The sequence below is a fragment of the Dicentrarchus labrax genome, unplaced genomic scaffold (genome assembly GCF_905237075.1).
Source record: "Dicentrarchus labrax unplaced genomic scaffold, dlabrax2021, whole genome shotgun sequence".
In the NCBI taxonomy this organism is placed as follows: Eukaryota; Metazoa; Chordata; class Actinopteri; family Moronidae; genus Dicentrarchus; species Dicentrarchus labrax.
Window position 1 is genome coordinate 12,399,197 of NW_026136707.1, and position 11,738 is coordinate 12,410,934.

The 11,738-nt window shown below is 41.0% G+C and overlaps 2 protein-coding genes across 5 annotated transcripts; one reads left to right on the top strand and one right to left on the bottom strand.

Annotated features, from left to right (window-relative positions):
• The first annotated feature begins 271 nt into the window (after nt 1-271).
• rbm12ba (RNA binding motif protein 12Ba) lies at nt 272-4,112 on the top strand. Of its 3 annotated transcripts, none has more exons than XM_051406522.1 (2): nt 272-457; nt 2,185-4,112. In XM_051406522.1, exon 2 carries the CDS (start codon nt 2,209-2,211, stop codon nt 3,928-3,930), a length of 1,722 nt encoding a protein of 573 aa, XP_051262482.1. In that variant the 5' UTR covers nt 272-457; nt 2,185-2,208; the 3' UTR covers nt 3,931-4,112. The 3 variants fall into 3 exon arrangements, with proteins under 3 accessions (XP_051262482.1, XP_051262484.1, XP_051262483.1); XM_051406524.1 differs by lacking the exon at nt 272-457 and adding an exon at nt 473-810; XM_051406523.1 differs by lacking the exon at nt 272-457 and adding an exon at nt 817-2,017.
• A 362-nt stretch (nt 4,113-4,474) lies between these two features.
• On the bottom strand, nt 4,475-11,535 carry si:ch211-197h24.6 (uncharacterized). 2 transcript variants are annotated; one of them, XM_051406529.1, is made up of 12 exons: nt 11,387-11,535; nt 11,014-11,104; nt 9,453-9,483; nt 8,305-8,382; nt 8,074-8,213; nt 7,859-7,984; nt 7,420-7,465; nt 7,257-7,322; nt 6,716-7,137; nt 6,509-6,613; nt 6,177-6,276; nt 4,475-4,815 (listed from the first exon to the last, which is right to left on the bottom strand). In XM_051406529.1, exons 2-12 carry the CDS (start codon nt 11,086-11,088, stop codon nt 4,772-4,774), a joined length of 1,233 nt encoding a protein of 410 aa, XP_051262489.1. In that variant the 5' UTR covers nt 11,089-11,104; nt 11,387-11,535; the 3' UTR covers nt 4,475-4,771. The 2 variants fall into 2 exon arrangements, with proteins under 2 accessions (XP_051262489.1, XP_051262488.1); XM_051406528.1 differs by having other exon boundaries at nt 11,382-11,504.
• Nucleotides 11,536-11,738: the final 203 nt, after the last annotated feature.

Sequence of the window (11,738 nt, forward strand, 5' to 3'; positions counted from 1 at the left end):
ATAAAAAAATGTGTAACATTTCTGTAATTGTACATAATCATTTTCAATTGTGCGGCCTGTGAAATAATTACATTTGTTTAGAAGTTACTGATCTTTTTCAATGTTTAGATTTATTGGTTGTTGTGTGCTCTTAAATTATCCCCAATCCCACCTGTGCCCAGAAAATATTCCTCCCTCTGTCATGCTTCAAGACAAAGAATATGCACAATATCACAGATGAGCAGTGTGTGCTGATTCTAGGTGGGTGTGGCTTAATGGAAGAAGAAAAATTAAGCACGTACATCAGACCACTGTCACTGTCTCCTCTGGATAGTGACGGGGTTTCAGATAGAAGTAAAGGTACAAGGACTAAAGTAAACAGTAAGGGAATATAAGGAAATAATTTGTAGTTTTGTGGACTACAAGAAAGACATTTGAGAGCTTGACTAGAAGGAACGGAAGAGAGATAAATAGTGTGGTAAGTATTAGTTAAAATGCATTACTTTTTAGTTTGAAAACTAAGGCAAAAGTTTATTCACAAATAATAACAAAACAATACAGGATCTATAGTTAAACAGAATATATAAACTTTGTTGTTACTAAATAACCTGTTTCACAGAGGTTCATTTTAAGACTGGGTTGACAGCTTTTCTTTCGTCTTATCTTAAGATTCTTTCGTAATTTTCCACATGGGTGAGTCATAGGGGACTTTTGGCAGGAAATGAAAGCAGCAGTTTTGCGGCTGTATCTTATTCACTTCCTTGTGACAAAGTACGGTAACATGTTTGCATAGTCCTCAAGGGATACAAGACCACAACAGTATGAGATTGAGTAAGTGAGATTTTAAAATGTAGGTGAATTGAGCTCAAAGGAATCGAGAAGGTTAGAAGCCTTAAAAAGACTGTCTTGACATTTTCTATCAATATGTGGATGATCAATGATTGTTACTGTGGGAAGAAGGTGTGAAGAGAAAAGAAAACCAATGCAGCTGCCTGGGGGCCAAGTAAAAGCAACGCTCCGCACAAAATGAGCTCACTGTCTCTGGAATTCTCGACCCAAACATATCATTAATAACAAAGTGTTTTTTTTGTATGTTTGAATGTACTGGTAGGTCTGTTACTACTTCATGATTCATTTCGGTCATTTGTGTATCTGTTGTCTCTAGGCTACTTTCTTATCGTCTGTATTGTGTTTCTATGTTCAGGACCCCATGAATACTAATGGCACATGTGGTTCTACTGGGGATCCTTAAATAAACATAAACACTTTTGATTACTAAATGTTTGGATAATTGTTGAATATTGTGGTATGTTTTTGGGTCATGGTTCCAGCCCTTGTTGGCTGAAGAATCTCACCTTTTTATGGTGAAAGGTTGTTGGTCAAAATTCTCTTTTGCAGAAAACGTTTAAGGTTTCATTAATTTTGAACTGAAAGCATTTAGCACAAATAGCACATTGCAATGCACACCATTTTACTGCATATTGCATATAGTGTATATATTTTTTCATTTATAGTTACAGTGATTATATTTTATAATATTCTTATTTTGTGTTTCTCATTGTACTTCTACACTTCTGTACTCTTTGCACTACATTCCCCTATGCTGCTTTGTCTAACTTGACTTTCTCCTACGGGGGATCAAAAAAAGTACATCATATCTTATCTTATTAGACATAGACCGGTAAAACGTATTAAAAACAAAGATAATATTGCTGTCATAAATAGCAGACAGTGCATTATGTGTGAATGCAGTTAATGCAGTGCTGATTACTGCAGAGATATACATTAAATACTGTCTAACATTTATTTGTGGAGATGCATTGACTGTAGCCTCCACTCCGGCCCTGTAGGTGGCGGTAAAGCACATTAAACACATTTCAGGAGCCAATTAACATAAAGGGAGGGAAAACAGTGCAGTCGGAGCTGAGCGGGGGAGGCGAGGAGGAATGAGGGTTGACCGCATTTTTCAGACTATAAACTCGGTTGACTTGAGAAAGGACAGCAACAAGTCAGCAGGTATCCTCTGTATCCGGCTGTGGTGAGTATTTGCGCGCGTTTCATGGAGACTGAAAACTTGCTGTTTTCTACATTTCACTTTTTTCTTGCAGTGCTTCCTGTGTCGCACGTGTTTTCTGGCTGAATATCTCGAGGTTAAAACCATACCTTGCATTTTGTGTTTTTCACCATTGTTGTCTCAATTTTCAGACACCGCCAGACCTGGTATGAAACATGACCATAATCCTGCGAATGCAAGGCCTCGATGTGAAGGCAGGTACTGAAGATATACGGACTTTCTTTGAATGCCTTCACATACCCGACGGTGGAGTGTACATAGTGGGAGGAAGTCTCAGAGAGGCTTTTATTGCATTCACCACTGAAAAAGATGCCCAGCTTGCCATGCGCTTCACTGGCAATTTTCTCAAAGGGTCAATGGTGACTCTGCACATAAGTAGCATGGACGAGCTGGAGCACAAATTAAAGTCAATGTTAAAGAGAAAGAAACTCTCCCCCACGCAGCTCACTGCCAAGAGACCCCATCTATCTCCAGATGCAAATCCGCTACCTTTAAATGGATGGTCTCAAACTCCAAATACTTCTAATCAATCACCTACTAGAAGGACGCTTAATCCCAACACTGAAAATCTTCCTCATCCAGATACGTCAAACGCACAAGATTCAAATGCAATCGATTCCAGTACTGCTTTTCTTCTCGGGATTTGTACGATACTTCAAGGTCTCCAGTCGTCCCAACAAAGAGAAAACAATGAAGCAGTGCCAAGAGTTGGTTTCCCTGAGCCTGAAAGCACAGTTGTGTCTGATCAAGTGTGGAGACAAGAGCAAACTCTGAACTCAAAACCAGGCTATGTCAGGCTCTTCGGTCTGCCAGCTTCTGCTACAAAAGAGGTCATCAGCCGTTTTTTCAGAGGGTTGACTGTACAGGAAGTCATAGTGAATGTGAAGTTGGGACTTGGCCACGGTTGCCTTGTGAAGTTCGCAAGCGAGCAGGATGCATGCGAAGCTCTTCTCTTCAACCAACAGTCGCTGGGTCCCATCAGTGTGGAGGTACGTGGAGGCACTGAGAAGATGTGGACTGGTGCACTGGAAGAATGTGAGACTGCTTTGGGTGTTGGGGAAAGCGTGAAACCCAGGCAAAGCCCTCTTAGGGAAACTGCAAACCACAAACACAAATCCGTGTCTGCACCGTGGCTCAAGAGACATCCTGGCAACCGCTGGTCATTTAAATCGCCAAAAAAGCCAAGATCTAATGGTGACTCAACTGCTCCCTTATCATCAACTGTGGACTACACGGTCATGGTCAGTAATCTACCCAAAACAATGACAAAGACTGAAATAAAAGAATTGCTTGGATGTCCACACATTGCACACAAAAATGTACTACATCTGCTGGACAAGGAAGGCAACCGAACAGACACAGCATTTCTTTTTTTTAACCGCGGTGAGGATTACGACTATGCAATGAATCTCAATGGCTGCCACGTGGGCTCTGATGCCATTGAGGTCTCGTCAATAACAAGGAAGATGATGAGGGACATGATGGCCAAAGCCCATCCTAAGAATCTTTTTCCAGATGCAATGAAGAAACCAAGTCGAAAAAGAAAATCAGGACCAGATGAGTCATTGGTAGAAGCACCGAGGAAGAACATGGACCCAGCAGCTCAGACATACCTGTTTGTCAGCAACATGCCCGCAGATGTACAAAAAAATCAAATAAAAAGCCTTTTCTGCAAATTCAGACTGAAAAATCGCAATGTCACCTTACTGCTCGACGCTGACGGCAAGGGTATTGGTGAGGCCGTGGTTCACTTTAAATCACAGAAGGTCGCTGCACTGGCTCAAAGGCTTCATGGTCAGGACTTCCTGGGGGCTAAAGTGCTTCTTACCCGCATAAATGTGAAGCAGATGGAGGAAATCTTGGCAAGAAATGTTTGAATGCAGACTCCGTGGCCAAAGACTGATTCTGAGCTCTTTTCCAATCAATTTTGTCTTCCTACTGTAGTTCTGCTTGACTGCATCTTCTCAGTTATTGAATGTTTTCATCATACTCAATCACAATCGCACATTTCCTCTGTGAACGCTCTGTACATTTAAAAATAAATGTTTTTTTACTCTGATCTATGGCCCATTTATTTAACCAAGAGACCTTCCAAGTAAAAAAAACCCCAGGGAACATCTCTGAACAAGATTCACTTAGAAACTGCTGGGAGCTTTTTATGTCGGAATCAACCTCAACTGTACACCGAGGAGGAAATGTATAGATATGTTTTACACTGTAATCATGGGATGCTTCAAGTTATTTGATGCATTCACTGAAAGTTGGCTTGTAAAGTGTCTTGAACACTTCTGGGACTCCATTCAGAACCTACTGGAGCATCCTCCATTATTGTCTATGTAGCATAAGAACTGAAGAACACGTTCTAAAGAAGGAAGTTGCAGTCACATTTGGGTTGAACAATTTCAGGGTTTAACACACACAAAAGTTTCTCTATAACTTTTAATAAAATTGGACCTTGGGAAATTCACAGTGGCCACACACTTACGATCAGTTAAACATGCACGTGATTTTGTGTAAAACTTTCCAAGTCAAATCTAAAGAAGTCAAAGACATTTAAAAAAAAAAAAAAAAAAGGGACTACTAGGTAGCAACAGAAAAAACTATACCTAAAAGCATAAAAATTTACACAAAATCAATAGATTTGAACTCCGGGACAGTTGTGTCTGATGCGCATGTAAGACAGCGATGACAAGATCGAGGTGTTACATCTTGTGATGGTCACTTGTAATATGAGGATGGACCGTCAGAGTATCTGGATGGACCTGCAGGGAGACAATGTGAACAGTAAACACAAAGGGCAGCAAAGAAAGGTGTCTCACTCATATTTTGACTTCAATGCGATTTCAAATATGAGCAAAATAACTTTCTTTTGCATCTTCCAACCAACAAATACTATTACATGACTGTACTAGGGGCTGTTGTCCCTGTGGTAATACAGAATGTGTAATGGAAATTTTTAAGAAACTACAAATTTCATCATCATCATCAAAAAAACAAAAAACAAAAACCTTACACAACCACCAAGAAGCCATAACATGCATAAACTGTCTCGTAACCACACTTGTTCAGGTAAGCAGCTGAGTGTTGGAGCCACACTGAATGTCCAAGGAAAAGGGACAAAATAAGACTTGTCGTCTCATTATCCGTTTGTCCCAGAACTCAGGACAATATTTAACTTAGATAATGTGTGACGCTCAAGCAGGGATTAAAATGCTGACCGTTGACGCATATATGATCCTAAATAAACTTACAGAAACACAAGCTTTTACTTACTACTGCTTTATTAAACAGAAATTGCCACCACAGGTCGCTCAACAGCACGGTATGACGCCATTTCATCGTTTCATCTCAGTATCTGCTTGTATTTGATCACCTGCCTCTCCCTCCTCCTGCCTCCTGGGCCTGTGACCCTGTTAAAGGACGACTTTCAGCTTAATTTATTAACTAACTGTGGTGACCTTATTGCGCTGAAAGCCACCAGTTAACAGGGTCACTCAGCTCGACCCAGCTGCGGGACAAAAACCCTTCAGCCATAGTGTACTGGAATAATCAGGGGACCAGTCTGTTTTTCTACTACAAGACTACTGGGGCCAGATGTATAAACAATAATCATGCGTACATCTTTCCCCACATATAAAATGGTATTTATAAAAGAAGAATGTGCAGAGAGAATGCACACACAGTTTCAAGAGATAACTGCGGGTGAAATGATAAGGTGGACATGAGATATAAGTTGAGATACACACAGTTTTAGTCACGAATCTCAAGAGTTGCATCTGGCCCCTGGTGTTTCGCGTCAGAGCCAGTGAGGCAAACCCTGCATAACTTTCTCCTGTGTGGTACTGTAATCCTGGGCTGTGAATTGAGGGATGCTGAGCAGCACTGCTGTGTCAAGTCTCTTCAGCCTAGCCTCTTTGGGATGCTTTCGCATCTTAAAAAACATACACTGGAAACGATGTGATAACGTGAAGCTCCGGCTGTGGCTTGCCATCCCCTGCGGTTGGCTTGTCAATAGTGTGACATTACATTTTTGAGAGTATCACAACAGCTGTAGACTATGAATTTACATGACTGTTACATTTGAGATGCTTCAAATGGAAAGTTTGAGAGGAGACTGACATACCTGAGAGACTACTTAAGTATCGGTCGCTACTGTTTGACAATCTGGAGGGTGTGGAGGAGAAGCTTGTGGAGCTCATTGACAAGCTATTAAGACTAGAACCCTGAGGAGGAAACAGAGAAGACAGAACATTTAGGAAGAGACAATGCACATGGTACCAAATAGACTTATCAATTAATAAGTTAATACAACAACTGAAAATCAGAGTGACTGATAATACTATAATATTCTAAATTAAATTACAACTATCCTAGATTTAATGAGTTGTCTTTAACATTTGATTTTAAATTCAAGATATGACGACAGGATTGTTTTTTTATAATCAAGCTCCTTACCGCCGATACGCTCCTCAGCCTGTACTCCATCAGCACATCTGTTAGTTTCTGTGTCACCTTCAGCACCAGCTGTGCGTCACTCTCATTCTCTATCCGGAAAGTATCCTAAATATACATTTTGACAAGTTACTGTATGTTTAAATGCAAATGTGAGTAATTTAACTAAATACGTTTGGTAAGTTAGAGAGAAATTAGAAGGAGACATACCAGGTAAGTGAGTAGTGCATTAGGATGGCTGCTACTCTCTGGAGCTGGCCCCATTAGGCCTGGCCTGTCCAGTGGCCTGTCCAGTTGCCTGTCCAGTGGCTTGTCCACTGGTCTGTCCATTAAGCCTCTCCCCATTTGGTTGCCCCGGTACTCATCAGGATACATTCTGCCTGGAGTCTGCTCCAGTACTCCACTCCTTCCATAGCCATCTCTTCCACCACCTGATCCAAAAACATCTCCAGCTGGGCAATGACCCATACCATCTGGGAAAGGTCTTCTATCCATACCAGAGTCATGGAAATGTTGCCTGGTCGAGTAGCCTCCAAAGCCAGTCTCCCCATAGTCTCCAGCTGGATAGTCAGAGAGTGGACCCCCCTGAGGAGGAAACTCCCCTGGAAACCTTGGGTCAGAGAACCTCGGACCTGTGAGATTGACATATTCATTTACTACATTATTTAAATACACAAACAGTAATTACATAGAAACGGGCATAAATGCACACTATTACACAGATTATGCTTCAATAATAAAAATGACTCACCAAATGGCGGTCCCTTTAGTCCCATCCCTGGTGCTGGTGGAGGCATAACTTTAGGAGCAGCAGAACCTGAGAGAGGACAGGACATATGAGACTTTCAAGACTCAAGTAACCAACCAACAGCAAATACTTTATTACTAAACTAAATCACTACGCAGCAACTTACGGAGTCCTTTGAAGGCAGGTACTTCACAGGGCTCCTTCAGAATCACCTAAAAGCCAAAAGAGAGAAATGTGAAATCCATTTTTGGACTGATCATAGCATTGCTTCACAGAAACCACCACCTTCTCATTCATTTCAATGAGAAAGTGAGGGCTAAAAAAACCCCCAAAACTTTACAGTTTTGACATCCTGCCTCATAGTATTATAAACCACTATGCAGTGTTTTGGTGCTTAAGGCATCAAGTTTGTGGATGTAGAACTTAACCTGGACCTCCTAGATCACATTTGATCTTCACCAGTACGTGTAGCAACATCTCTAAGCCAAAGCACCTCTTCACCAGAGACACTAATGCACAGTGATCATTATAAGCATGACAATCTAGCCAATATCGCAATCTTTTTTTTGACCCACTGCTGCAGTGATATGAGCCCCAACACTCACCTTGAGTTGTCCCCTCCCCTCTGTGTTCTCCACCTCAGCTGCAACTTCTTTAATTGCCTTCCTCACAGCAGGGTCTTTGATGGCCTCTTCTTCTTCTTGGGTGACCTTGTCAGGATGGGCCTTTTTCTGTGTATAAGGCAGAGACATATGTAAATATTACAAATAACTTGCAAAATCACATTTTTTAAGCAGACTGAGAAACTAACAATACTCACCAAGTATCTGAAGCTGTGTTTCCAGCCTTTCACGTGGGCAAGCATATCATGCTGCAGGCGGGAGACGGCACAGAGTTTGCACTGGTAGTGTGGTGGGACAGATTTACTGGGACTGCGGTATTCCCACACATACTGAAGACCTGCAGACACATGATGATCATTGGTTATGCATTTATATATAGGAAGAGAAGGAGGTTATGTTGATGTATGTGGAAATGGACCCCTGCTTACCAATGATACACTCTGTGACCCCCTTCAACTGTTTGCTGAGAGAGGGCAAGGTCTGTATGGATGTCCCTTTGGTGAATACTGGGAAAACACAACAGTGGTCAGCACAAAGCAAAAGCTTTATAATGGTTCACAACTTATGAGTGAGACAACAAGGTCCAACAAACTAGTTCAATGAGCCACTTCTTTAAAAATATCTGGGGAGAAAGCTGTAATCGTAATAATCATAGTAAAGAAGACACTGAGGTTAAGACAGTGTGTTGTGTTCTTACACTACCAGCAGTCTCTGATGGCCAATTTATTCTGTCTAGAATAACTGAACAACCATAAGAAACCCAAACTCCTCATGTGTGCTTTTGAAGCCTGGGGGAAGACGGAAACGGCAGTTCTCGGCTAACCCCCCAATTAGACCCGAACTGGGCAGCAGTACACCAACTCCTAAAATTCATCACTTCTCATTGTGCCCAACCACAGAAGTATCACTCCTGTGTCGCACTAATGAAGCAGTCCAACTGTGAACGCAAATAAAATACTCTGGTAGGCAGGTAAGGTATACTTGTTTTAAAAGATAATGTAATACAGCACATTATGACTCAAGCCAGTGTAGCACAGGCAACTGAATAAAAAATGAATACTGCATGTAGCAGTGTTAAAAATATGTTATTGGGAAAAAAACAAAAAACAGTACAACGATCACAGCACAAAAGTGCATTAAAAGTTTATCAGCAACCATCGCAGATGCATGGTTGTACCACTGTATGTCCCGCCGTTTTGAGACCATATAGGTGTCACTAAGGACTTATGGAGCTTATGGTGCTGGTCTTCAATGTAGCAACATCTTAAGAGAATGAGTTGGCATTTCTAAAATTGTTCAGTATATTTTTCAATGTTCTCAATGTTAAAAATTGGATTTTATAAAAAGAAAACTTGTAGCAAGATACTGGAAATGTTGTGCAAAACTATTTCTGCAGTGGCAAACACTGATGTCCAAAGACCAAAACCATAGATGGCACCACAACAGCCCCTCATCTCTGAGAGTGTAAGTCTGAAAGAGTGGTAGCACAACTCCACCCATGACATGAAGCAAGGAAGTCAAGATCTCAAGCTTCAACTCTCAGCGCTGGCAGTGGCACCGTGTATAAAGGACTTACCTATATCAGCAGAATGCTGCGGCTGCTTTCTCTGTCAATGGAGGGAATAAACCCACATGAAGGAGAGAGACACATACAGGCATTAGTGACAGGATGACACTTAGCAGAGGACTGAACTCCTCGTCCATGTCCGCCACACTATATATGCCATAGAGCATTTCCTCATTCTCCATGACCCCTGCATCAAGCAGCGACAGTCACAGAGACAAGTGTATAAGTGGTCTAAATGATGTAGTCTGGTTATTAGTCTAAATTCTCATAAATGAGAATGTAGAACAGCAACACTTCATTACTTATTTAATAAGGAAGAAAGAGTTGATATACTGAATAAAGGCTAAAATACAAACGTTCAATATGCAGACATGTCAACAGTGGCCACATTAAAAGAACACTGAGGTCAAGACCTCAGTAAATTCCCAGGAGAATGAGAGACCAAATCTTTGCTCTTCTACCACTGTGTATTGTGGCCTTACACCCAGCGAGCTGTGTTTGGGAGCCCTGACTCAAGGTTTGACAGATAAAAACAGCAAACACAAATGATGCGATAACAACTAAACATTCAGCCCCTTTTCAGAAAGAGCAAAGAGAGTGGTGTCAGTTTTAAATATATAAAAACACGGAGCTAGCTCCAGCTGGATTTGCGCCCTCAGCCCAACCACTTCAACTGAAGGCACCTGTTAAACAATAAAACTCCCAAACATACCCTTTCATCAAGCCTGGTAACAGACAAGCGAAGGAGATAGTAGACAGAAACAAGCAGCAAGTCACAAGGGAAATTCAAATGCTGCATGTAGATCATAAAAGTAAAATATCTGAATATAAATTAAAATTCCCTTGTGCGTTTAATGAATTAACTTATACAGCAAATTCACAGTCAGGTGATTATAAAGTTTAACAATGGGATTTATGGGATTATTATTATTATTATTATTAGTGTGTAGTAATCAATGCAGTAATAGTCTGTTTTGCAGCTTATTTATATATTATGTAAAAATGCAAGTAACTTTTAAAATGAACATTTTGAAGCTAGACATTAGGTCTTTTTGGTTTTGAGCATGACAGCACTTTCTCATAAATAAAACCCACGCCATTAGACACTGGTTCAGAGAACCAAGTTCACATCACACATAAAGCTCAACGTCAAATCTGAGAAGAAAGAAATTCCTTTAAACCATAACAGTGACAACAGGCCACAGATGTGAGGTCCAGACCACTGAATGGGGTCTTCTTCATAAACCACAGCACAAACACAACCAAGCCTGAGAGCACAGAGGCTGGCACCAAGTCCACCTGGACTGCTGCCGCCTGGCTCTCTCCATCAGGCACAACAACAACAACAACAACAACAACAACAACATCATCAACATCATCATCATCATCACAACAGCCAGTGCACAATATCAATAATATGTAAACATCAGAAGGAAATCACGTTTCCTTCATGACCGATCAGCAGCATACATGTGAGGCATTGTAGGTGTACTTTTAGCTGTGATGTTTTTAGTTATGGATAGTTTGTCGACGGTGGTGCTAAAGTAAAGCCTAAAAGTGTGACACTTACCCTGGCATTTCTCCTCTGATTCGGCTGCGGCCCATTTTTTAGTGGAGGATGGTTTATTGAAGCCTGAGCCTCCATTTCCTCAGTTTCTCCTCTGTGGGACAAAGAAGGAGACCGGATACAAATTAATTCACATGCCAAGTAACTCCCCTTAAAGACAGAGACACGTTCTCATTAGTGTTTAGTAGATTATGAGCGATCTAGTTTAACTTTCGTTTTACATGTGTGGTTTCATTTCAGGCCTGCTGAGCCTGAGATTAGACACAGTATTTAACAGTATTACGCGAGCTCTAAAAGAATATCTAAACAAGTCCAAACGCCAAATATCTGAGGTGTGTCCACTAGTAAAACAGTACATTAATATTACCTACCCTACCCAAGATACTTTAATGCAGACTGCGAGTTGCTCCAGCCACAAGTTCAGGAGGAGTGCGCAGCTAGCAGCTAGCAGCTAGCAAGGATGTTAAGAAAACAATGCCGACAGCCGCTTCGGGGAGAATTGGTAGCAGTGTTTTCGCCAGTTCACAAAAAACTAAATTCAACTCTATTTTATTTTTGAGCTTTATATCAAAACCAAATATGCTTTTTTATAACAAAACTAAATAAAACGTGTCGCATTCAATGAGGCATTTGCCAGGCATAAGAAATTAATACGTTAAATTTTTCTAAGGCACTTGTGCGGGCAACTATACAGTGCGTTCGTTTTGTACACCGGAGTCTACCATAAT